Source organism: Bombus affinis, chromosome 3 (genome assembly GCF_024516045.1).
Source record: "Bombus affinis isolate iyBomAffi1 chromosome 3, iyBomAffi1.2, whole genome shotgun sequence".
Taxonomy (NCBI): Eukaryota; Metazoa; Arthropoda; class Insecta; order Hymenoptera; family Apidae; genus Bombus; species Bombus affinis.
The window spans coordinates 14,826,839-14,854,602 of record NC_066346.1 but is presented as its reverse complement, the minus strand read 5'-3'; the positions used below and the strand labels follow the sequence as shown (position 1 = coordinate 14,854,602).

The 27,764-nt window shown below is 39.3% G+C and overlaps 1 protein-coding gene and 2 long non-coding RNA genes across 3 annotated transcripts; all 3 read left to right on the top strand.

Annotated features, from left to right (window-relative positions):
* The first annotated feature begins 1,867 nt into the window (after positions 1-1,867).
* On the top strand, positions 1,868-3,941 carry LOC126914934 (uncharacterized). The gene is made up of 2 exons (XR_007709954.1): positions 1,868-2,235; positions 3,214-3,941. It is a non-coding gene; the product is annotated as an uncharacterized LOC126914934 (long non-coding RNA).
* Positions 3,942-5,238: 1,297 nt separating this feature from the next.
* Positions 5,239-7,859, top strand: LOC126914895 (uncharacterized). The gene is made up of 4 exons (XR_007709916.1): positions 5,239-5,762; positions 6,418-6,542; positions 7,011-7,103; positions 7,738-7,859. It is a non-coding gene; the product is annotated as an uncharacterized LOC126914895 (long non-coding RNA).
* A 17,221-nt stretch (positions 7,860-25,080) lies between these two features.
* LOC126914743 (uncharacterized) lies at positions 25,081-27,621 on the top strand. The gene is made up of 3 exons (XM_050719130.1): positions 25,081-25,091; positions 25,671-26,336; positions 27,317-27,621. The coding sequence occupies exons 2-3, from the start codon at positions 25,683-25,685 to the stop codon at positions 27,455-27,457; spliced, it is 795 nt and encodes a 264-aa protein (XP_050575087.1). The 5' UTR covers positions 25,081-25,091; positions 25,671-25,682; the 3' UTR covers positions 27,458-27,621.
* Positions 27,622-27,764: the final 143 nt, after the last annotated feature.

Sequence of the window (27,764 nt, the reverse complement as noted above, 5' to 3'; positions counted from 1 at the left end):
AACGATACAACAATTTTAGTTATTCCGTAGAGTATTACGACAACAGTCTTGGACCATTTGCATGATGATCAGGATCGCATGGTCAAGCAGACAAGTAAGTGTCACAGTGTAAAAGAAAAATAGTATCGGTGCATGACGTAGGGATGATGTACGGTGGTAAAGCGAAAGCTGAAGGACATTCGAATAAAAAGAAATAATAAAAAGAAAATAGTTATCGGTTATACAATGTGAACAAAATTACGTACGTGTTTAGAGCAACGACGTTGCCTACTACAGTTGTACGGTAACGAGCCTTTAGAATTTAAAGCCTGGATATTACTCTCGCGATGCTCGTCGATTATACGATGGACATTTTTCTAATAGTTTACAGTAAAAATATTCCTACGTCCAATAGATTGAATTTCAAGTTGAAAAATAATATTAGAAAAGACTGAAAACTTCACGATTCCTAGGATTACGTGTAACATTGCGTCTGCGGAGCCAGAAAATTGATCCACCGATTGGTCTCAAAGGAAAGTTATTTATAAGTCAAAGAGTATCGTATTGCATCGTTCTTTCTTTATTCGAAGCACTCGGGAACGTTCGCTGTAAACATTTCCATTGTATCGCGATCAACGAAGAATGATTCGTTTCGTAACTATAATCGCATTTTCATCCATAATGGACAAGACGAAACAAAGCGAAAGGAAAGTTGTACGTTCTCAATTACTCCTATACGGAACAAAGATCAGAAGTTATAAGTTATAGTCATAAGGGGCGACTTAATTGAAAATTACCAAGACACTTGACATCACGCGTTGCTCGAGAGCGAAGTTACGCGGATGTTTATATCGTCTGGGAGTCCCAGAGCAGCAGTTAAGGGTTAATATCGAGAGCGCAGCGATGGTAAACGTTATAATAATACAAAGTTCCGATATTCTCTAACTCTAACCATTCTACAAATTTCATCTTTAAACAGTATCGTGATCTGGTCCTGGTTTAACCAATTGGCTGTTTTCCACGAGTATACTCGTCACGAAGAGATGGCAGTATTTTACGTTACGACGAGCCCCGTCAGTACTAAATTGAAAAATAAAACAGTCGTTTCGTAACAACTTAATTCTATATTATAACAGCCACCCGTACTCCGTGTTCGACGAGTATACTCGCCATCGCTTACTGTTCGCGACACACTTTTAGGTACACGCTTTTCAAAGAGGTCGCAACCGCTAACTGCTAAACTTTTTTATTCTGACATTGAAATTTAACAAGAATAAATCAATATCAGCGGCAATTTCAGTTCTATCCTTGGCACGTAAATACAATATAATTTACCTTTAACGAAAATGAATGCAATTATTCGTAATTATTCGCGATACTATTTACTTATATATTTTCCTATGTTGTCTTACGTATCTGTTATTTGTAATAGATGAGATCGAACGAGAAATATTAGAGGATCAGCAGCAGGGTTAATTTATCAGTGTAAAAATATGCGCAAACTTCCACGATCCAGTTATAACACGCGATATAATTCGCTATTTGCTTAGCTCGCTTCGCCAACTGCCAGCCTCGCTATCTATGTCCATGAGGATCTATTAAGATTATCATTTTAATTACACGTTGGTTGATCGAACGGCCAACGAGAAACGCGGCCGACAATTTTGATTAAATAGCCGCTAGCGTTACCGAGAACACGGCTCGTGTAAAACAATTTCGTCAGACAATTTTAGTTATCGGATTTGTTCGGCGAGACGCGCAAACAAACCGGCTTTCACCTCGTCAAAGGCTACGTTTCACGCGAAACTCGCGCCAGTTACAGCGTTAACTTCCTTTGTAGTATTCATGGTGAAATCGCCAATTCATTTCCACCGTCTAATGAGAAAGACGAAACGGACGTATTCTCGGTGAACGCTTCCCTTTCGCGTCTCTGCCGTTCTTCGAATCGCTCTGCTTCAACGCAGTACAACCAGCCAGCTCTCTCGTTCGACAGCTGACAAATTGCCTGCGTAACTTGTTTGCCGCGACCGCGAGAACTATGTTTTAAGTCGAATGATCGTCAGATGTTACGAACAATTGGAAATTATCTTCATTTCCCATATCGCTGGCCGATGCTCACGATCTGTTCAGTTTGGAAAACATGGAACAGCTCGCTGGACGATTAGTTTGAATTTTACGGAATCGCGTTTGAGGTGGAATATGCCGAGATCGTAGAATCGTTGATGTTCGACTGCTCCCACGAATACTCTGGTGTCTGTACGTTTTATCAGTCGAACCTAACATTTCTCAGTGACGGATAAGTTTCTGTTCTGTCGCGCAACACATCTGCACGCCATCCCGCGCGGCTTGCCAACCAACGGTCTATCTGCCGTCCTTCTAACACTCCAGAGGCCCAAGGACCCACTATAAAGTTGCAATTCTAGCTGCATTGTTCGCACACATGGTCTAAGCACATCTGTTTGCCAGAAAAGACTTTCTAATTCCAGAAGAGTTTTCGGCCGGTTTTTAGAAAGGTCCTTGGGTTTATTACGTGCTCTTCAGAATTACGAAGAAAGCGGAGATATACCTAACGAAAAATCTGAGTTTCCCTGTAAACAATGTCGCCTAGGACCCAAGTTGGTAGGAGGTTTCTTCCTCCTCTCTTCCTTCCTAACATTGGTCCCAACCAATCGACATCGCGGATTGTTGCCCTCACTTTACTAACTAAAAATGTAAGCAACGAATCCGCGTTCTTCGTTCAAAGGGCACACCCATACCAAGCTTTCCTCCGTATTTACATTAGAATAAGCTTCAGAGTTTTCCATCGTCTCTCACGGTGACTAGAGTTCCTGCATTCCCTATAACTCTCACCGTTTCTATATCTCTCAGAATTTCCTACCACAGTCAAAGATCTAACTTCTAACATTAAGTCTCATACCGTGTTACTTTCATATCTATATTATTGCAGCGTGATAAGTTATTAAGTGTTTATATCTATTCAATCGTGTATACTAAGTGTTGGAAATATATATTTTAACTCTGTGAGCCACAGTGTTATCATACCTGAATCACCCCTATTATCTTAATCGAAATACGGGGATCGAACTATTCGTGGTGTCGATCATTCTAATCGTAACGGGAATTTACGACTCCCGTTGACGCGTATTCTAACGACCGCGTCTCCCCGCGATAGCTCGAAAAAACAGTTTCTTTTTAAAAAATCTACACATTCTTTTCTCTGTTCGAATAGAATAGAATAGAATTCCGATAAATAAGAATTTGGTATGAAACTAACAACGTTCCAGTCGTACAGAAAGAAAATACAATTTAATTAAAAACGTGGGAGGTGGTGTAAGAATCGGCGATAGAATTCATCAAGAGTACGTGACGTTGGAAAAGCTACAGTCACAGATGTTAGAAAATGGAAACGTGATATTGAGAATTATGTAAAGCACGTGGATTGCTCGAATGATGGGGTAACTGTGGGGAAACCTTAAATACACTGATGTAATGGGATGGTTTCGTTGTGATAAAGACGATAATAACGACGATTTTATACAAATGGAAACAGCCAGCTAAAACGATAATGGAGAGGCACTTTCCCATGCCGAAGCACCCACGCCACTCGAAAAAGGGGCTTCGATCGTATAAAATTCACCGCGCAAAAGCTCCCAGGTACAGAGAAAATGTAATTTTACGCAGTTATTTCTACCGAAAGAATCATGTGACGTGGTGCTTAAAAAGATATGGAATGTATAAATATTCAAAAAATCAATTTTATAAAATTAAATCTATCGATCCATTAATAGGATTAAAAGAAAGGAATACATCCGAAATGTACACAAAATTGAAGGAAAGGAAGATTTGTATAAAAATTGTAATAATACGATGCAGCAATTTCACGATACCATTTAATTAAAGTGGGTGTATATATTTTTGAGAGCATCCTCTGTATATCAGAAATATATTACGAAATAGAAATATGTTATTACTGGTTTTCTGATGAGAATCCGAAGTGTATCAAAAATTTAATCGGCGTAGATATTTATCGACGCAACAGTTGCAATTTCACAGATACAAATATCTTGCGAGTTCTCTCATCGTCGTAATTTGTATCTCCTTTATATACATCGTCTGTCTGAATATTCTTTCTAATATTCTAATTAGACTGTAGATTTTGATGCAAATTCATATTTTTGAGGATATGATTGAAAAGAAAAAAAAAAGAGAAGTAAAGAGTATTTTGTATATTTTATATTTTCTTTCATATCACGTGCATTTTGTACAATTTTATTGAAATTGGATTACAAGAGCCAAGCAAATCGAACATCAAACGGACTACGCGTCGTGTGTTACTTTATAGGAAAATCACGACAATGTCTGTAACGTTCGTAGTATTTTACGATCCTATCTACGATAGCAATTAAAAGTTCATCAAACAGATGATTACATCACGTACGAGCCATTTGAAAGTCAAATTGTTCCATTTTCCGAAAATTTATTCTTTCTAACTCTTTAAGAGTATTACATCGTGGCTTATTAACATACTAAATAATAATTGACTGTTCGAATAGTTTGATGATTTTTGGAAAGTACGTGTCCCTGATAAATATAACTTCTACGCACACTTCCAAATCCGTTTGAAATTTCATCGATACGATCAAGTTAGGCGTGTCTCGCTACAGTGCTGCAATGATCATTTCGAAATGCTTCGTATATCATATACGCAAAAAGTTTCCAGCAACGTTGAAACAGATTCGCGAGCCACGTGTAATTTATTTATAAAAGATTTTTGCAACTGTCGAGACATCTTGGTATCTGTTAATAATCGTTGAGATATCATTGCAATCAAGTAAGTGCACTGTATCATACTTTTATAGATAGCATTCTTTTTTACGGATGGAAAGCCGTCTGATGGAAATTTGTCTGAAATGTCCGTCGTAAAATTGCATTTTCACGGGCAACAGAAAACAATGGAATTTTGTACAAAAGCGCAATACTTTAATTAGCGCAAAATTCCATTTTCCCCGCTGGGAAATTGAATTTTCTATTAAAGCGTGATACGTTTAATCAGCGGTGGCGTAAATTCAACAAACTAACAACTGGAATATTGACTTGTCACAATTTTGTGACACCGTATATGTCGTTGATACGTTCCAGTCTGGTCGTATTTACAATTTCAGAAATTTTGCAACTATTTTTTCATTTTATCCGTAACGAGAATAGCGAAGATAAGACAGGCAAACGTGGTAAAACGTTGAAAATTCGGTTACAGGGAAATCGAATAAATTTGAAGTTGAAGAAATTAAGAAAAAGTCGAAACGAAGCAAACGCGATTCCTTAAGCCACGATGTTCAGGGATTTTATAATCTTTCCGGTGACGTCTTCGACGTGGAATATCCAGAAGCTGAGAAATTGATTCTGTACGATGAAAAAGACGATGTCTCCACAGAATACAACGATACAATAGTGGAAGAATTATCGATCGACGTAAATCCTGTTGAGAAATGCTCAGTTGGTATGACCGCTAGTTACTAAAAGGTTACTAGGGTTATGTTGGTACGACTCCTAACGACGCTCTTTTGTCATAGGAGTCGACCACGCCTTAATTGCTAAGACGCATTGGGAGAGTTTAGACGTTTGCTGTGTGATTTGGTGTTTTGTATAAGAGATAAAATAAAAGGTGTGATAACCAATCCGAGTGGATCCGAGATTGATTATCAACCCCAACCTATATAAAATAACAAATCCCGAGGAAATTGGATACTTCTCTGGTCCTAAATGGCAAAGGAACAGATTATCAAGTAAGTCAAATATTTTTCCAAATGCCATTCTTGTACAATCGTTGCTTTTCTACTTACCACGTACAATATAGCGGTTAATAAATTAACGAATCATCGAATATTACTGAAAGAAAGAAATTGTACTGATATTCCAATCTATCGTGTACAAAAGTAATAATAACAGCATGTAATATAAGAATAGCTTATCTTCAGCCTTAAAAGAAACTCGGTTTACAAGTATTCTCCCTATTGCGTTCCACTCTCGCTTGATCTTCTACACGTTCATCTATATTTCGCTGTTTTTAATTTATTTTATTATTCCCTGTCTATTACACATATGTATATTGTCCATTGCACGAATCTTTATCTATCTTGCCTAATTTAATGTAAAAAAATAGAAAAATAGAAAAATTTGCTGGAGGAATACGTTTACCAAAATTTGTCAAGAATTTTAAAGAAATTTGCAGGATGAAATTCACGGTGATACCGAATTGATATTTTTGAAATTATACTTTTGAAATAATTATTTATATCATAATAATTATTCCACGAATACTTGCTCGTAGATATTAATTTATGCTTTTAATAATCATGCGTTTAAGCTATCAAGTCGAGTCGAGTAGACTTTCTAATTTCGTGGAAGATAAGTCGATTTCTAAGATAAGTCATTTCATAGAGAAAAGACCAGCTGCTAAGGATTCGCCGCCACGATGGCTAGAGCTTGGAATAGCTGCTGATTACTCCGTGGAAGAATTTCATGGAATTCGAGTACAGCAATATATGTTGGCTCTTTTAAACATCGTAAGTAATACCAAACGAAATTCTGTTATTATACTTAGATATAGAATACCTCCTCCTACATATGTACGCAAGCAACCGGGAAACATAGGGCAGAGTTATGCGTATCTCTGTATTTTCAAGGTACGCTACTTGCTTTCAAACATCTCGATCGTATATTCGGATGGAAGCTCTGTATTTTCTGTTTACACTGTTCAAAGCTTGCACGTATCTTTTAAAAAGTTCAGCGAATAATTTATCCGTAATGGAATTTTGTAATCGATTAATTTCAGCCATTCGGTAATTGGTTTTCCAATGCTGTTGAGATTAATAACGTACATTTCCTAAGATAAATATAACGAATAAAATTAATTTTTTAGGAAAATTATATAAGATACGATGTATTTACGAGAGTTTTGAATAATAATTTATTTGTAAGGCTGTAATACTGTTTTAACGCCTGTTACATTTTCGTACGTATTTTAATCCTAGGTCAGTGCAATTTACATGGACCCATCGCTCGAATCCAACATGATTCTAGTGATCGTACGAATGATTTTATACGCGGAAAAACGAGACGTTATGGTAAGCGATTTCCATTAAATTAAATCATTTAACTAAAGTAGTAACTATCTGAGATACGCATATGCGAGTGTCAATTATTTTATTTTCTACTTATCTGTACAGTGTATGGTATATAAATTATATAGGTCAAAATATCTGCGCATGACGTTCTAGATCGATAAAATGCAACGAGTTCCATTTTGTTAAATTGGACAACCGTGAACGATCCCTTGGAAACAAATTTCCAAACAAACAATTTTCACGGATCATTGACAAACCTCGCATTTATCGTGTATCCGAAATATCTGTATAATCGACTATTAAACCTTTTTCATCTCTTAAGAATCTTAATTTAATGTTATAGACCTATGATAATATCATTGATATACGACACTTGCGATTCCTTTTACTTTTCTTTTTCTGCTATTCTTCTCTGCTGTTGAATCAACATTTCAACATTTTTCAGGAAGATTAAAATACTAATAGCGTTACAAGTTACATTTGATTACAATCAACAACACGATTACTTGCACATATATTTATTATCATTGACGAATATTTATATATAGTATATAATGCATGATGTAATAATAAATATAATATATTCGTAATATTTGCTAGCTTTTATTAAGAAAATATTAATAAATTGTCGTAGGTCCGCCGTGGCGATGCCAGACGATCTCTCGAGAACGTGAACAAATGGAACAGAAAGATGCTGTCCTCGGAGGACGTAAATCACGATGTTGCTGTATGGTTGACGCGATTAGATATAGGAGGTCCTTCGAGATCGTGCGCGTTAAATCGAGACGAAGGCTTGACCAGCGCCTTTATCATCGCTCACGAAGTAGCACGCATGTGAGTGTCCCACATGTTGAGATATCGTTGGCAAACTGAAATATTTATAACTGGCCTGGGTATTTACGCAGAGACCGTGTGTTATTTATTTATGCAAATACGTACTTGTACGAGAATAATTTGAAAAATGAAATCTCCATAGAAGAACTTATTATCTTTACCGAATATCACAACGAGTACTGTACTTTGAATCTGCCATAGATTTTTGCGTATTATGTGCGTTCTTGCATTCCTCCTTTCACCTACGATGGCTCTTAAACAAGAAACGATATCGTAACGAGAAATACAACTTAGCTGAGCGTCCACTTTGGTTCCACTAGTGTTGTCCAATACGACTTTGTGTTTGACCTCGCTATTAGGGGACTTTTTACCCAACGTTTCCTTCACCGCCTTCACTACCTTCGATTTATCGAACTTGAGACTTAAACTGGCCGTTACCAACTCTTCCGGCTTTTTCGACATCGGTTGGTGTCTCTTCGTGAACCAATTCGACGGAGCCATAAAGGTCGAAATAGCGGCTTTCGAGGATCCGCTAAGCTTACTTTTAGCTCCGTGCAATGTCGACACGTCGAAGCTGTTGGAACGGAAGCTCTTCGATCGACTTCCTTTCTGTTCGGTCGTTTTTCCGGGCCAGTTTGATTTGCTATCGTCCCGCGAACTCGGCGCTTCCTCGCCGCATCGGTTGATTTCCGTCGCGGAAGACGCTAACGAGCTTAGGATCGATATCAGATCCGTATTAGAGCAGACAATGCCCGCAGCACCGGAAACGGATGCACTCGCGGCTCTTGGCAGTTCCGAGACGCGCTTTCGGAGAGAAGACGTCGGCGAAACCGACGGAGTAGGCATTTCAGAGAATCGTTGTTTCGGCTGTTGAGTGTAACGTTGAGCGGAACTGTTACCCTCCAGCGGCTGTATTTCGTACACTTGCTCCGTCGACGTCCTGTACATCCTTAAGCGCACCTGGCAAACGGATTGCTTTTATTCGAAAGACAGTTTCTTTTTTATCATAATTCGTGCGTTATGATACATGTTTCGATGATTGAGCCGTTAAGCGTGACAAAGCGATGGAATTGTTTTGCACAGAAATTCTTCAACACGTTGAGTGTTTAGGTGTTTAGGTACGCAAATAGACTAGAATATTTTGCAAGAATAAAATGTCTTGGTATGGTACGCTTTAATCTATCTATCCAAGTCGAAATAAGTATAAAAATCGCGTGGCAATCAACATGTTAAAAAAAAAAAAAAAAAAAAAAAAAAGAAAAAGAAAAGGAGAAACAGATGCTTCTGATTGTTTAGTGCATTTTCATAAAATCTTCCAAATGTTTAATTCTCATAGAATAAAAGGGAGAGCATACGTTTTAATCTCAGCAGATTTTATTAATTCTTTGAAACCATAAATATAATATGAGTATTACATCAACTTTAGTTCATACATGTAACAACATATTATTCTGCACGTAACAGTTACATTTAATGAAACATTTATTTATCCAGTAAATCCATATTCTCTATTAAACGTTCGTTTATTAATAAAACTGCCATAATCGTCCACGCATTGTTCGCTTCCTTAATTATTTTTCAAAGTATAACGATAATCAATGATGCAACAGAAATATCACGTAACATCCCGACAATCTTACATGAGATTTTAGCTGTTTTTACTATACAAATTAAGTCATTATTAAAATAAGTCATTATAATAATATATATATGTCGGAGATGACAGAACACCGGAACCTTCCCTTTGGAACTTTGGGAAGACCCCTAGTATTGAAATTTAGATTTCACCATAGCCGTATTAAGAAACTGTTGTCATTCGATCCGACTGTATTTATTTGAGATTTATGATAGTGAGCTCGAGCTCGAGACGACAATCAGTCGCCGAACGTAGCCGCGGTCAAAGGGATGATCGTTTTGTCTAACAAAGGCATGAATTAATTCTATAGCTCTTCTTAAAAGAAATACTTGGGACAGGGCACGACGGTAAACGTTTCAATGGTTTCTGCCCCGTGGCTCGCCACACGCAGACTTTGTCCTTCGGGTAAGATGATTGCCAGATGCCAACGCATCTTCACAGTATATGTTTAGCTGGGCGAGGACCCGCTACGAATATTAAGTTTCAATTATACAAAGTCTTTCAAATAGACAAATAGCCTGTGCTCCAACTACGGGAAGATAAGAGAAATCTATCCTTCCACGAACGACGCTTCCCGCTAGCAACTTTTCCCAAGGACAGCTAATATCTTTCTCTAACCACCAACATGGAAATTGACCAATTGACAGCAACGTCAATTTCCCTCACCCTTCGAACGAAGACTTTTCTCCGCGAATCCGATGATTTCGTGCCCTTGGGCACACCCATCATAGTTTTCCTCGACAGCGTTACCGTGATGGAGAACCACTCTCCGGTACGATCTCAAAGACGATTCAAGTAACTCTCAGATACGTAGTGATTGCCTCGTGCATTAACATTGAGTACAACTTAGACGCTGAGGAAAAGTAGAGTCCGTCATCCCCTTGACCGCGGATTCGTTAGTGAGCCTAGGATCATTGTCATTAGCTTCTCGAGTACCTAATTATCCGATTACTTGTCCAATTCCATCATAGTCATATTTGCACTAGTAAATATCTCCTCTATTGCATAATGATCACGTCTAGCGCCAATAGGGATTCGTTTCACGCCCTCGACCCTAACTCAAATCTTAACGACGACCCGACATATATATATGTCGGAGATGAAAGAACACCGGAACCTTCCCTTTGGAACTTTGGGAAGACCCCTAGTATTGTAATTTAGATTTCACCATAGCCGTATTAAGAAACTGTTGTCATTCGATCCGACTGTATTTATTTGAGATTTATGATGGTGAGCTCGGACTCGAGGCGACAATCAGTCGCCGAACGTAGCCGCGGTCAAAGGAATGAACGTTTTGTCTAACAAAGGCATGAAGTAATTCTATAGCTCTCCTTAAAAGAAATACTTGGGACAGGGCACGAGGGTAAACATTTCAACGATTTCTGTCCCGTGGCTCGCCACACGCAGACTTTGTCCTTCGGGTAAGATGATTGCCAGATGCCAACGCATCTTCACAGTATATGTTTAGCTGGGCGAGGACCCGCTACGAATATTAAGTTTCAATTATACAAAGTCTTTCAAATAGACAAATAGCCTGTGCTCCAACTACGGGAAGATAAGAGAAATCTATCCTTCCACGAACGACGCTTCCCGCTAGCAACTTTTCCCAAGGACAGCTAATATCTTTCTCTAACCACCAACATGGAAATTGACCAATTGACAGCAACGTCAATTTCCCTCACCCTTCGAACGAAGACTTTTCTCCGCGAATCCGATGATCTCGTGCCCTTAGGCACACCCATCATAGTTTTCTTCGACAGCGTCACCGCGACGGAGAGTCACTCTCTAGTGCGATCTCATCAGTAATCGACCTGTCTTTCGTATACGTAATAATTGCCCCTTTCTCTAACGTACAGTGTAACTTAGACGCTAACGAAGGGTAAAGTTCGTCATCCCGTTGACCGCGGATTCGTTATTGAGCCTAGGATCATTGTCATTTGCTTCTCGAGTATCTAATTATCGCGATTACTTGACCAATTCCATCATAGTCATATTTGCACTAGTAAATATCTCCTCTATTGCATAACGATCACGTCTAGCGCCAATAGGGATTCGTTTCACACCCTTAAACCTAACTCTAATCTTAACGCCAACCCGACATATATATATATATATATATATATATATATGTCGGAGATGGAAAAACACCGGAACCTCTCCTTGGATTCTCGGGAATACCGTAACGTTGTAACTTAGATTAAACAAATGCCGCTCCGATTATTCGAGATTTATGATCATGAGCTTGGGCTCGAGGCGACAATCAGTCGCCGAACGTAGCCGCGGTCAAAGGGATGAACGTTTTATCTAACAAAGGCACAGAGTAACTCTATACCTCTCCTTAAAAGAAATAGTCGTAGCGACACGTGGCAGTAAATACTTCAATAGTTTCTGTCCCGCGGCCCGCCACACGCAGATTTTGTCCTCCGGGTAAGATGATCGCTGGGTGTCGGCATGCCTTTGTAGTATATGTTTAGCTAACGTGAGGACCCGCTATAGATCTTAAGATTTAGTCAAGCGAAGTCCTTCGAATAGACTTTGTTGCAACTACGGGAAGATAGGAGAAACCTATCTTCCACGAACGATGCCCCCCGTCAACAACCTCCCCTCAAGGGCGGCCAGCATCTCTTTCAAAACGCCGATATGGAGATCGACCAATTAGCAACAGCGCTAATTTCCCTCACCTTTGAAACGAAAGCTTTCTTTGACGAATCCGAGGATCTCATGTCCTTAGACCCACCCATTATAGTTTTCCTCGACGGCATCGTCGAGACGGAGAGTTACACTCCGGTACGATCTCGACGACGATTCAAGTAACTCTCGGATACGTAGTGATTGCCCCATGCATTAACATTGAGTACAACTTAGACGCTAAAGAAGAGTAGAGTTCGTCATCCCGTTGACCGTGGATTCGTTATTGAGCCTAAGATCATTGTCATTAGCTTCTCGAGTATCAAATTATCGCGATTACTTGTCCAATTCCAACATGGTCATGTTTGCACTAGTAAATATCTCCTCTATTGCATAGTGATCACGTCTAGTGTCAATAGGGATTCGTTTACGCCCTTAACCCTAACTCTAATCGTAACGCCAACCCGACATCAGAAGTGGGATCAGTGCCGATTATAACAGTGCTAGAACTTACGACCATCGTGCGCGAGTAACCCAGTCGCTAGTGCAAAATCGAGTGTGAAACCTAACAAGTTTTCGCTACCACGTTTTAACCCTTAAAATCGCATGTTCCGACCCCGCTGCACGGGGCGCAACTGTTAACCTGGTTATGAAAGAAAACCATAATTTCAATAACGAGTGGCGAGTCGACTTCTACGTACTGGAAGCATCATCGGTTAGATCAAGTCATCAGGGTGAGTCGTTTCCATTTTTACTCCGATTCGGGAGCCGAGCGTTCACTAATTAAAGAGTCCGTGACCTCGAGATTTCTGGCAAAAGAATGACTGACATATTAGTAATGCGAGGAGCAGGAAATACTTGTATTAAACATACGCCTCCCATTTGTTCATCGTGTGTATTAATGATTTTTACATCGAAGATAATTTCTCATGTCCTTGCTGATAGTTATCTAAAATATGATATCGCGATTAGTTGTGGAACTCTAAGTCTGGGTTTTGACGTAACATTACACAAAATAGCCTCGCTATGTGTAAAACAAAAATAATTAATGTCTGTAAGGAAACCACTGCAAACGAGATCGTCGTTAATGAAGCTGACATTGATGTACATGGTAATAATAAAAGTCGATCAATTTCTCTTCTCGACAAATTCAAAGATTCATTCGTTACGGATTCCCTACGTATTCGCGTAAATACAGGCCGGTTAGAAATACGATTAATTGATCCTAACATCACCGTACGAGGAAGTCCTTATAGATTTAGCGAGGAGGACCGAAGAGCGGTACGTGAGAAAATAAGCGTTTTAATTAAAGCAAAGATCATAAGGCCTAGTAATTCGCCATTCGCGAGCCCTACGTAACTCGTGAAGAAGAACACGGCTCAGATAGATTATGAGTGGATCCCCGAGAACTAAATCAAAGTACCGTCGCGGATCGGTACCCTTTACTCCTTATTGCGGATCAAGTCGCGAGATTGCAAGAGGCGAGATATTTTATTAGCCTGGATATGGCCAGCGGGTTTCACCAAATTCCTACTTATCCTAATTCAGCGGAGTATACAGCGTTCGTTACTCCCGACAGACAATATGAGTAGATAACGATGCCGTTTGAACTGAAAAATTGCGCCGTCCGTCTTTCGGAGGGCCATTCGCAAGGCCCTAGGCGACCTCGCTCATTCGTACGTTGTTATTTATTTCGATAACGTTCTAATTATTGCCGACTCGATAGATCAAGCTTTAGGAAGATTGAACACCGTATTAGATACCCTCGTAAAAGCAGGATTCTCTGTTAACATTGCGAACTGTTCTTTTCTAAAGACATCGGTGCTCTGTTTGAGATATGTAATTCATAACGAAGAAGTTCGTCCGAACCCGGGTAAAATACACACCTTAAGCTTTTTCCTGTGCCAACAGCCGTCACACAGTTCAGGCAGTTCATAGGGTTAGCTTCGTACTTCCGAAAGTTCATCCCTAAATTCTCACAGGTAATGAAACCCCTGTATGCGCTCATCTCGAATAACAGAAATATAACTTGGACAGATAGGCACGAGAAAATAAGACAACAGGCAGTTTCCGCCCTGACCGACGCGCCGGTGTTAATGATATTCGACCCCAATTACCCGATAGAACTACATACTGACGCTAGCTCGGAGAGAGTTACGGGGCGATTTTGACGCATCAAGTCGAAGGTAAAGGCAAAGTAATAGAGTATTACAGTAAAAGAACTACCCTCGCAGAATCTAGGTATAATTCCTACGAACTAGAGACGTTAGCAGTCGTAAACGCAGTCGAGCGTTTCCGTCACTATCTACATGGACGGGAATTTCTTGTCGTCACGGATTGCGACTCGTCGAAAGCGTCGAGTAACAAAGTACATTTAAATGACAGGGACCATCGGTGATGGGCCTACTTGCAGACTTTTGTTTTTTGACATTATGTATCTGGAAAGTAAACGGACAGCCCACGTAGATTCTTCTCGCGAAACCCCGTAGATTTAGACCACCGTAAAATTGATAAAATTGCGGAGAAAGAAATCAATCTGGCCGAAATATCGGAATACTGGCGATTAGCCGAACAACGTCGTGATTCTCAAACCTTGGGAATCGTCAAGAAATTGCAAAACGATGAGCTCGCGGAAAACATCGCGAATACATACGAATTACGGTCCGGTACTCTTTACCGTAGGATACAAAGAAAAGGCAGGACTCTCTGTTTACCTATAGTCCTAAGAGGTTTTAGATAGTCTGTTATTAACCATGTGCACCAGTCAATTATGCACTTAGGTTGGGAGAAAACGCTCGAGAGACTGTACGAGTATTACTGGTTCGAAGGGATGGCGAAGTACGTTCGCCGATTCATTGAGAACTGTCATGCTTGTCAAGTTTCGAAAGCTAGTTCAGGTAAGATACAAGCCGAACTACATCCTATACCTAAGACCAGCATACCCTGGCATACGGTCCACATGGACATAACAGGCAAGTTGAGTGGTAAAAGCGATTCAAAGGAGTACGTCATTGTTTTGATCGATGTGTTCACTAAATTCGTATACCTGCATCGTACTCGTAAGATAGATTTCCGTAACACCATTAAAGCGCTTAAACCCGCTATATTTTATTCGGAAGTCCCTGCCGGATAATAGCAGATCAGGAAAGATGTTCTAAGGGCAATGAATTTCGAGAATTCTGCGAAAGCAAACGAATTAAAGTTCACTCGATAGCGACCGATGATAGAGCCAATAGACAGGTAGAGCGTGTTATGCGTACATTGAAAATACGTTCACGACAGTAGAAACGACCGGGCGGCCGTGGCAAGACGCGATTGGGGAAATACAGCTAGCGTTGAACTGCACCACCAACCGCGTGACTAATTCGAGCCCTTTACAACTACTAATCGGTAGAACAGCGAGACCGTACGACCTATTACTACCCGACAATATCGAAGAAAAGGAAGTCGATATCCCTGATGTAAGACAGCAGGCTGTATAGAACATAGAGAGTAAAGCCCAGTACAACAAAGAAAGATTTGATAGAAACAAAGCTAAAGTGGTTAGGTTTAACCTCGGCGATTTCGTACTACGCAAAAATGAGAAAAGAAACCAAACCAAGCTAGAGCCAAAATTCAAGGGTCCATTCGTAATAACCGAGATTTTGGAAGGAGATAGATATATTTTAAAAACGCTAGACGGCAAACGATCGTATAAAGACAGTCACGACAGATTAAGAAAAATGCCGGACAGTCGCGTTCCCGCTGAGTTGGACGTCGGTAGTGACGGCAATAACAGTGACCACGACGACATGAGCACCTCGATCTCGGAAGATCCTTAGCACAAAGACCGTAGCACCTTACGGAGTACGTTATGAAGCTCGGTAAAGGGGCAAGTGATGTGTTCACGCGCACCATGAGCTATAGAGTTATGAAGCTTGGTAAAGGGGCAAGTGATGTGTTCACGCGCACCATGAGCTATAGAGTTATGAAGCTTGGTAAAGGGGCAAGTGATGTGTTCACGCGCACCATGAGCTATAGTGTTATGAAGCTTGGTAAAGGGGCAAGTGATGTGTTCACGCGCACCATGAGCTATAGTGTTATGAAGATCGACTAAGGGGCAGGTGATGTGTTCACGCGCACCATGAGCTATAGTGTTACGAAGTTTGGTGCGGTCGTGCGATCTAGAAAAACGAGATCCATTGGGGTGCGAAATCGAGACTGGTCCATTTCGCCGTTATGACCCGACTGATAACCCACAGGATGCAACTAGCACTTCCAATACTAATTACAACGTTACTAATTCATGTGCTCTTCTATTCCTTTTGTTGTCAAACCTCCGAACAAAATTTTGTTGTTACACTGGACCCTCAGCTTATTTAGACATTAAGTTAAATTGTAGACATGCTAATTGTACCGAACCTAATGTTAGAAAGACTCAATCTTGTAGTGGCACCCGAGGACGTGTGATAGTCAGAATGGCCGTGTCGGAGATGGAAAAACACCGGAACCTCTCCTTGGATTCTCGGGAATACCGTAACGTTGTAACTTAGATTAAACAAATGCCGCTCCGATTATTCGAGATTTATGATCATGAGCTTGGGCTCGAGGCGACAATCAGTCGCCGAACGTAGCCGCGGTCAAAGGGATGAACGTTTTATCTAACAAAGGCACAGAGTAACTCTATACCTCTCCTTAAAAGAAATAGTCGTAGCGACACGTGGCAGTAAATACTTCAATAGTTTCTGTCCCGCGGCCCGCCACACGCAGATTTTGTCCTCCGGGTAAGATGATCGCTGGGTGTCGGCATGCCTTTGTAGTATATGTTTAGCTAACGTGAGGACCCGCTATAGATCTTAAGATTTAGTCAAGCGAAGTCCTTCGAATAGACTTTGTTGCAACTACGGGAAGATAGGAGAAACCTATCTTCCACGAACGATGCCCCCCGTCAACAACCTCCCCTCAAGGGCGGCCAGCATCTCTTTCAAAACGCCGATATGGAGATCGACCAATTAGCAACAGCGCTAATTTCCCTCACCTTTGAAACGAAAGCTTTCTTTGACGAATCCGAGGATCTCATGTCCTTAGACCCACCCATTATAGTTTTCCTCGACGGCATCGTCGAGACGGAGAGTTACACTCCGGTACGATCTCGACGACGATTCAAGTAACTCTCGGATACGTAGTGATTGCCCCATGCATTAACATTGAGTACAACTTAGACGCTAAAGAAGAGTAGAGTTCGTCATCCCGTTGACCGTGGATTCGTTATTGAGCCTAAGATCATTGTCATTAGCTTCTCGAGTATCAAATTATCGCGATTACTTGTCCAATTCCAACATGGTCATGTTTGCACTAGTAAATATCTCCTCTATTGCATAGTGATCACGTCTAGTGTCAATAGGGATTCGTTTACGCCCTTAACCCTAACTCTAATCGTAACGCCAACCCGACATATATATACATACATATATATATTTTATACATACATACATATATCAATTTTTATACACATAATTATACATATTCATTTTCATTTAATATTTTCATTTAATAATTTAATAAACCTTCGTCCCGCAAAGGCAAATAAATTCACGTATAACATTTCTCTTCAGCGGCATTGTTCTAGGATTGTATTTGTTGAAAGAAGGATAGCATTAAGCGCTGGAATAAAGAATGACGAATCGTTATTCTTTAACCATCGTACTTAGACACATATTTATTGAGCTACTTGTATTTTAATCGAAGTCTAATATCCTCCATCTGTAGGTGTAAATATTACTGCCGTTGTTAATGTTATTTAAGTTTTACTACTGGAAAGGACATTTAAGTTTGAAGGCAGGCAAGTCTACTGTTCTTAAAGCTGACATTTAGACATCTAAGATTTTTTGTGTCTTTATTGACAAAAATATATTTGACTTTGCATATCTAAAATAAAGGATTTGCGTTATATAAAATAAATAGATCATCTTTCTTTAGAAATTCAATGTGGTGAAATTAGAATATGAGATAAAAGAAATACTATGCATATGATTTGATTGAAATTTTGAAAGTGTATAGACCCTGTTTTAGAAATATGAGTATTAATTCGGTAGACTATAAATTTATATTACAAAATTAACTGTTTTCTACTTTTGTTGTACTTTTCTTCTACTTTCTGGACATTTTACTGAAAATGCTGGAGATTTTAAATCAGTAATTAATAAAGTGAATTCATAAAATAACTTTTAAACGCATTGCTATCTAAAGTACAAATTCTTACGTTTTTAAAAATATATTCTTATAGTTATTGTATGTAACGTACTTGAATCTTTACGTGTATGGTTAAAATATTTTGTCCGCATTTTATTCAGTCATTTAAAATATCAAAGCAAACTTATTTCAAGTGAAAAATAATCCTTATTCCTATAAGCAGTATTCATTACAAGAACTAATTTTACATATATAATCGTAACAAAAAAGAAACATTAAACAGGCATTTATAGTTATTGACATTTATCTTTTGTATGTTCATTTACGAGGAAATGGTACTTAATGTAAAAGCGACTGGATTTCATATTTTTAACTATTGTGTACATGTATTGAATCTTATTGTTCTTCTTAAAAATTAAATGAATACTCATAATCCTAAAACATCCTTTCTATGTTGTACTAGATATATATACAATTAAAATGTGTAATAATGTGAATGATAAACTAGTTCGAATAATTATTTTGCTTAAACGTAAGTTAATTGAAATCAGATGAATGTTATACACGCATTATACCGTGCATTATGAACTATTGATTGATTGATGCTCATATTTAATTATTAACGAGAAAATTAGAAAAATCAAATTGAATTTAATCTGTCCTTCTTATATTTATTAAGATGAGTTCTGGGGCTTGAAACACTCGAGATTAGAAATTTTGATTAATGTTTCACATTATGACTGGACGCTTGTTGTAATATCTTTTGTACGAGATACACTATACATACACAAGATCAAAATGGAATTTCGAAACGGTCGTATCGTTCAACAAAAATCTCTTTTATCTTTGATCCTCTTCATAAAAATGCAATTCTCCTTTACAGAACATCATATAACATTTATTGTACGATATATTGTTCAATTATATTTCGAAATTTTCAGCTTCGAATCTTTGTTTAATTATACTGTAGAATTAAATATCATGCGTTATTTAAATATAGAGATAGACTAAACTTTTGTCCACATTTATTAAAGCTGTACAAACTGAGATGTTTAAATTTGCGAAATTTCATGGACTTTTATATTTAATTTTTCATCATGAATCCCGCTTTGCGATACAATACATATTAGATTTATAATATCTTAAATTTACAGTACCAATGCTGATTTTATCTGAAACTATTTGTTTGCAAATGATATCTTTCTTCGTTGGAATTACCCTTCACTTATAAATTAATAATTATTAACATTGAACAGTATTGTTAAACTTCAATAAAAATAGGATCGATAACTAAATGTTAGTTAAAGAAACTTCCTATTACAGGTATAACAAATCATATTGAATTTTGTTTAGAAAACAATAATAAAAATGGGTGTCTTTTTGTGAAAATAATTTACAGCATATCACTCGACTTATTCATATAAGAGATATTAGTTTGTTTAAATACCCTGTTGCACCCTTTTATTCATTTTCAACCCAATTTTTTCACAACATTAAAAAATATTTTAAGCCTGAAGAAAAACATGAAAAACTTCTTATTAGCATGATTTCATGCTAAACATCCTCTTAAGATATTATAAATCTTTCTTGTTTACTAAAACCAGAGCCTAACTGAAATATAGTATCGCAACAGGATTAATCGTAATACATGATTAAATACAAGCAATATGTAAGCTATATTTTTACTTTTTACTTCAGAAATAAATATTTCACCAGCATCGTCTTTAGCTTAAGGAAAATAAACTTGTGAAATTTAATTTAAAGCTTCGTAAAACATGGAAATGTTGCAGGATAACAAATCAGAAAAGATATATTAAATAAATCACAGTTCAGGTATCTATAACATGTGATTCTCTTAACAAATCTGTTTCATTCATCAAGCAACTGCAAAATTTCCGTAAAATCAGAAGCGGTTTCACAAATTATAGGCATTCGTAAACATGATAGATAAGAGTTAGTATCGCGGCGTTTTAGAGTATCTATGAGCGTAATATGGAAAGTAAAAAGATGTATAATAAAAATAGTTCACTTTCCAAGCTATCACTAACATTGTAACGAATTATTATACATATAACGGCTCACGAAAGTACTCGGACGCTTACAGAAACTTTCCATGAATATTTTGTTGAAGTTTTTCATGAATTTCAAGATGCATTAGGCTGTCTCAAAAGTTTCTTTCGTTTTGTTCTATTACTACAAAATAGATCATACATAAATCGATAAAATAATATAAAACAAAAAGTGTCGTGCATCTATTATTTCCTTATGAAACGAAAGAAACTTTTGAAATAAATGTAAATAGGAATTATAAGATGCTTATTGATTACCATCGGTATTTGGACAGTTAATTATGTATTGTATAAATAAGTCACAATATTTTTAGTAGCAGCATTTTTACCCCTAATCAATCATATGTTTAAAAATACTCTTTACATTGTACATTAGTTTTTTGCTATGTGTACGTCTGCAATAAGCATCTTCTAGCTTCCATATATATATTTCCAAATTAGTCTCAATTTTTACCGGTGTAATCATGATAGACACGTCTCGTTACATTGAAGTGAAGTGAAGAAAAACACTTTTCATTCAAATACGTAAACACATAATATTCATAAATTTATAAGAACAATTTTGTCCGTGGGTATTTGGTAGCGCAATTGAGAAGATGTTTTTTTTTTATTTATTAGAATATTTACAATCAATTCTCGTTGAGAATTTTCAGTAACTTAGTTTGGCGTGATACAATGACATGGATTATAATAGTTTTATATTGTTGGTTCTAGTAGAAACTAAGGATTTAATCTAGAGGGTATTTTCTTTTTAGTCTGCGGATCTGGTCCGTCGTGTCCAGTAGTTGGGTCACTAATGGGATGTGGTGGTTGTTGACTCTTGTGTTATATCTGCTTCTGGACTTGTGTATTTTATCTTTGACTGTAGGTATCTTGAGGTCACGGTGGATTGTTTCGTTGGTAACATACCAGGGTGCATTTAATAGGGATCTTAGCGTTTTCGATTGGAAGCGTTGGAGTATTTCAATGTTGGAGTTACTTGCTGTTCCCCATAGTTGGATTCCGTAGGTCCAGACAGGTTTTATTACGGCCTTGTAGAGGGTTATTTTGTTCTGTATGTTTAGTTTGGAGCGTCGGCCCGTGAGCCAATAGAATTTTCTTAGTTTTTCCTTTAGTTGCTTTGTTTTTTCTGAGATATGTTTTTTCCAAGTTAGCCTCCTGTCCAGGGTCATGCCCAGGTATCTTACGGAGTCCTTGCTTGGGATTATTGCGTTGTTAATGGTGACCTGGGGGCAGGTTTGTTTTCGGAGCGTGAATGTTACACGGGAGGATCTTATTTTCGTTTATTTTAAAACCCCATTTTTGGAACCACTTTTCCATGGAGTCGAGACTTCGCTGGAGAGTGGATGAGGCAATTGCCGGGTCTGCGTGGGTAGCTAATAGTGCTGTGTCGTCGGCAAATGTTGCTATTGTTACCTCGTTTGATATAGGTAAGTCGGCAGTGTAGATGGAGAACAGTAGGGGTCCGAGGACACTACCTTGGTGTATGCCGGATTCTATTGGGAATGTTGCGGAAGAGGCGCCTAGGCATTTAACTATGAATTGTCTGTTGGTTAGGTAGGATTTTAAGATGGAGTAGTATGGATGGGGTAGGACCTTTTTGATCTTGTAGAGTAGCCCTTCATGCCATACTTTGTCGAATGCCTGTTGGATGTCTAGGAATACCGCTGAACAGTATTTTTTCTTTTCAAGGGTTTGGCTGATCATGTGGGTTATGCGGTGGATTTGCTCTACTGTTGAGTGTTGTTTTCGGAAGCCGAATTGGTGGTCTGGGAGTGTTTTCAATTCTTCTAGGAGTGGGAGGAGACGATTCGTGAGCATTCTCTCGAATAGTTTAGACAGGGTAGGTAAAAGACTGATTGGGCGATAGGAGGTGGTTTCATATATTGGTTTACCGGGTTTAGGGATGAGGGTGATTAGTGAGATTTTCCAAGCCTTGGGAAAGTGTTGAAGGCGGAGGATAGCGTTAAAGATTGATGCGACGAGTGCAATCCCTTTTATGGGAAGTTCCTTGATTGCTTTATTTCCTATTAGGTCGTGACCTGCTGCTTTCTTGGGGTTTAGGCGACTGATTGCTTGTATAATCTCTGCAGAAGTGAAGGGCTCAATAGGAGGGGACATTTGGAAGGGAGTGTGCAGGTATTCGGTGACGTCCGCTGCAGCTATGGAGGAATGGGATTGAAATACTTCAGTCAAGTGTTTGGCAAATAGGTTGGCTTTTTCTATAGGGCTACGCGCCCATCCACCCTGCGGACGGCGGATTGGAGGTATTATTTGTGGGGGACGCGTGAGTTTCCTGGAGGCTTTCCATAGTGAGTAGTTAGAGTCGGCTGTGGGGGACAGGCTGGCGAGATATTTGTGAAAACGGTCATTATTGTAGTTTTTTATGGTTTTGGATAGTTTTCTAGTTGCGTTGTTTAGTTTGCGTTTGTCCTCCGGTGTTCTATGGGTCTGCCATATCCTTCTTAGTCTACGTTTTTCTGCTATTTTTTTTAATATGTACTGGGGGTATTCGTGATTGCTGATGGACGTTATTGCCGGTGTGGAGAAGCGGATAGCGTTTATTATGCTCGTGTTTAGGTATTCCGTGACTGCTTCGATTTCTTCATTGGTTTTTAGTGAGGTTGAGGCTGAAGTTGTGTGGGTAAAGACTTCTCTAAAGAGCTGCCAGTTGGTGTGTTGGTTATGAATGGAGCCATTAGGTGTATTCTCGATGATTGTTGAAATGACTGTTACTATCACGGGGGAATGGTTGGAGGAGAGATCAGCCGAGGAATTGATTTGGACGTTTCTTGACGAGATATTTATAGTTATGAGGAAATCAAGGAGATCGGGTATTTTGTTTGTGTCGGTGGGCCAGTGTGTGGGTTCGTATGTGGTAAGGTAGTTGAGGTTGTTGGTTATTATGCTGTTGAGGAGGTTTTTGCCTCTTACTGTAACCAGTCTGCTGCCCCATTGGGTGTGTTTGGCGTTGTAGTCTCCTCCGGCTATGAATCTATTGCCCAGGGTGTCCAGGAAGTTGTCGAAGTCTTCTTTGGCGATGGAGTGTCTGGGAGGGCAGTATACAGCTGAAGTGATGATTGTACCATGACAGTCTTCTATTGCTACGTTTGTTGCTTGGAGGTAGTCTTTCTGGAATGGTGGAAGTTCGTAGTGCTTGATGTTTGATTTGATTATGATTCCGGTGCCGCCGTGGGCCTTTCCGCTGGGGTGTTGTGTGTGGTAGAAGTTGTAGCCATGTACTTTGACGTAGTTTTTGTCGGTGAAGTGGGTTTCGGATATGAGCATCACATCGATTTGCTGTTGTTTTAAGAATAGTTCTAGTTCAAATTTGTGCTGAGCTAGACCGTTGGCGTTCCACAGAGCTATTCGCATTGGTTTTATTTTGCTTCTGTGCATATGAATTTGTCCATGAAGAGTGTGAGTAGTGACAGCAAGTTGTTAATTTGCTCAGTTTGCTTCTCGATAAGTTTTTCGAGTCTGGTAAAGTTGTCTGTGTTTTGTGGGGTGGGAATTCTATTTTCTGTGTGTACACTGTGTGTTTTCGAGTTGTTTACGTTTCCTTGCGTTGTCTGCGCATAGGATACTGTTGGTGTGGTGAGTTTTTGGTGTTTAGGTTCTTGTATGGTTATGTCCTTGGGTCTCAGTTTTGGATACTTTATATTATGTAGTGTTTTGTAGGCTGAGCATCCTTTGTAGTTCGCAGGATGCTCTCCTTGACAGTGGATACACTTGGCGGGGGTTTCCGGGGATTTAGTGCATTGGTCAGTGGGGTCATTACCTGCACATTTTACGCACCGGAAGTTATGATTGCAGTATTTCTGCGTGTGGCCGTACCTTTGGCACCTTTTGCATTGTATTATTTCTTTCTTTACAAGAGGTGGCTCGAACTTAACTATGGAGTTCATCAGCCGATTGATATTGTAGATTTCTTTGTTGTTTGTTTTTTGTTTTAAGTCTATAAAAAATAAGGATAGCGTAAATTAAAAATAAGGATAGGAAAATAATAAACATGACTAATCTGAATAGTTTAATTGTCATCTTTATCCAAGACTCGCATAGTCAATCGAGCCATTCGGAAACCACATTGACCAACTCCAAAATTGAAAAGTAGAGAAAAGTAATTACAAGTATCGCAAGTGGTGAGACAATATGCGATAAAAGTGAAAAGATGAGCTTGGCGTCAAGCTCTAAGGAACTAGAGGTTTTGTGAGAATCAATCGTGTACTTGAACGATGAAACTGCGAAATTATGGGATTGTCCAAAGATGAAGTTGGTCAATTTGACTTTCGCCAGGCTCGATCGTCACTACGACAGTTCTCGCGTATCGAAACTATCTTGATGTTTGTGTCGACAGGTGAGACGAATGAGCGATCGTGGCGGCGAAGGATCAGGACCATCGCCGAGGGAAGCTACTTTCCTGTCCACTCTCTCTCAAACATCGGCTCCTCAGATAGGTGGCCGAAGACATTCGGTCGTTACGATTGAAAGAGTGTCACCGACTTTGTTTGGCCGTAATCGTCGCGAATCAATCGCCGGTTTTCCTCTTGGAGGCGTGACCAGAATATTGCCGAGTCGTCGAGATCCAGAGTCTCTAGAATGTCCGCACCACCGAGCGGTAGAGGAAGCACGCACGTAAAAGCGAGGAAGGTAAGGATCTTTCGTTTATTTTAGCCGTTCTATCTCCGCTAGTTTGCAGACTAAGAAAAACCGAGTTTAAAGTTGACGAACTTCTATACGATCGTGCGAAGTTAAGATTTGAAAGAACCAAATATTCGTTGCTTTACAAATATACGTCCGTACAATCCGATTTGATTGATTTTAGACCTTGCATCAAATAGATCTCTATATAAACAGATAATTTCTGATTCTAAACATTTGTATCGCTTCTTCTTCCGCTTTGAAATCCTCTACAAACGCCTTTTATAGTCGTTCAACTTTTCAGCTCACAGAAAAGAACATTACGCGTATTCCTAGCAATCGCCCAAAGACTCGAACGTGTGCTTCGATAAAGCTCGCTTAACTTTCATCGACACATCGATAACTTTGCGTTCCAAGATGTTATTACGCCCTAGAATCCCTAACATAATTTTAGAACCAGAATTTCTGTGCAAAACAATTCCATCGCTTTGTCACGCTAAACGGCTCAATCATCGAAACGTGTATCATAACGCACGAATTATGATAAAAAAGAAACTGTCTTTCGAATAAAAGCAATCCGTTTGCCAGGTGCGCTTAAGGATGTACAGGACGTCGACGGAGCAAGTGTACGAAATACAGCCGCTGGAGGGTAACAGTTCCGCTCAACGTTACACTCAACAGCCGAAACAACGATTCTCTGAAATGCCTACTCCGTCGGTTTCGCCGACGTCTTCTCTCCGAAAGCGCGTCTCGGAACTGCCAAGAGCCGCGAGTGCATCCGTTTCCGGTGCTGCGGGCATTGTCTGCTCTAATGCGGATCTGATATCGATCCTAAGCTCGTTAGCGTCTTCTGCGACGGAAATCAACCGATGCGGCGAGGAAGCGCCGAGTTCGCGGGATGATAGCAAATCAAACTGGCCCGGAAAAACGACCGAACAGAAAGGAAGTCGATCGAAGAGCTTCCGTTCCAATAGCTTCGACGTGTCGACATTGCACGGAGCTAAAAGTAAGCTTAGCGGATCCTCGAAAGCCGCTATTTCGACCTTTATGGTACCGTCGAATTGGTTCACGAAGAGACACCAACCGATGTCGAAGAAGCCGGAAGATTTAGTAACGGCCAGTTTAAGTCTCAAGTTCGATAAATCGAAGGTAGTGAGGGCGGTGAAGGAAACGTTGGGTAAAAAGTCCCCTAATAGCGAGGTCAAACACAAAGTCGTATGGGACAACACTAGTGGAACCAAAGTGGACGCTCAGGTAAGTTGTATTTCTCGTTACGATATCGTTTCTTGTTTAAGAGCCATCGTAGGTGAAAGGAGGAATGAAAAAGAAAATCGTAAATCGTAAAATTTCTTCCAGAGAATGCACTTTATCGTAAAAATTAATAAAGTCAACAACAACGTGAAATTAAATAATTGTTGTTTGATATTCTGTATTATCGATATAGGTGAAACGCGGAGAAGATAATTTGCAATCATTGCGGACAATATCGCAGTGACATTATTATCAATCGGTAATATTAAAGATAAAATTCATATGGGATGAAAACAGAGCGTCAAAAGTGGTTATTTTTCGATCTTCTTGCGAAGGGAAAATTCCTGCAAAATGTTTAAGAACGGCTCTCAACAAGGAATAAAAAATGTTATTACAGTTCCATTTTCGTGTTCGTTTTTTTTTCTACATGATCCATGTGAAATAATTCTTCAGATGCTCTGCTGGTAAATGAATCGACGTTTGTAATAGAGGAAATATGAAGTACAGCGAGGTCGTTGTTGGCTATTGTTCTACACCGATATCGACAAAATAATTCTTCGACAACTCTATTGATAAATCAATTGTAGTTTGAAATCAAACGAATCTGAAGTATCATCAGTTTGTTGCTACGAGAACAATAGCCACCAACGATCTCGCAGTAATTCGGATTCGTTCGATTTTAAACTTCAATTGTTTTATCGACAGAATCTCTGAATAATTATTTTGCTGGTAAATTCTGCTGGTATATCGATTAGAGTTTGGAATCGAGCAAATACGAAGTACAAGATGGCTATTGTTCTCACGTAGCAACAGTCTGATAGTATTTCAGATTCGCTTGATTTCAAACTTAGTTCCCTTGGTTTAATTACTGATTTATCAGCTGGATCAAAATTTAAAGAAAATGAAGATCAAGTGTAGCGCGTAAGTTTGATCTCTGCTTAATTTTTTCATCTCTACACTCATCTTATCTTCCTCGCTTTTAGGTCTGCGATGTCGTCCATAATGTCCAACCGAAGATTGTGCGTACTTCCTCTACCGCTCGGTGGTGCGGACATTCTAGACTCTGGGTCTCGACGATTCGGCAATATTCTGGTCACGCCTCCAAGAGGAAATCCGGCGATTGATTCGCGACGATTACGGCCAAACAAAGTCGGTGACACTCTTTCAATCGTAACGACCGAATGTCTTCGGCCACCTAGCTGAGGAGCCGATGTTTGAGAGAGGGTGGACAGGAAAGTAGCTTCCCTCGGCGATGGTCCTTGTATTTTTGAGCTATCGCGGGGAGAAGCGGTCGTTAGAATACGCGTCAACGGGAGTCGTAAATTCCCGTTTAGGCGCTCTAGGCCCTTGAGAGTTATAGGAACTGTCGGAGTTCTGGATAATGTGAGAGCCTTAGGAGACTCTAGGCCGTGTAGGCACCTTGAGAAATGA

Excerpts from the sequence above, each read along its gene's own strand:
- LOC126914743 (XM_050719130.1), top strand. The coding sequence starts at position 25,683 with ATGTACAGGACGTCGACGGAGCAAGTGTACGAAATACAGCCGCTGGAG. Across the intron at positions 26,337-27,316 it reads GAACCAAAGTGGACGCTCAG|GTCTGCGATGTCGTCCATAA; the intron begins GTAAGTTGTATT and ends CCTCGCTTTTAG.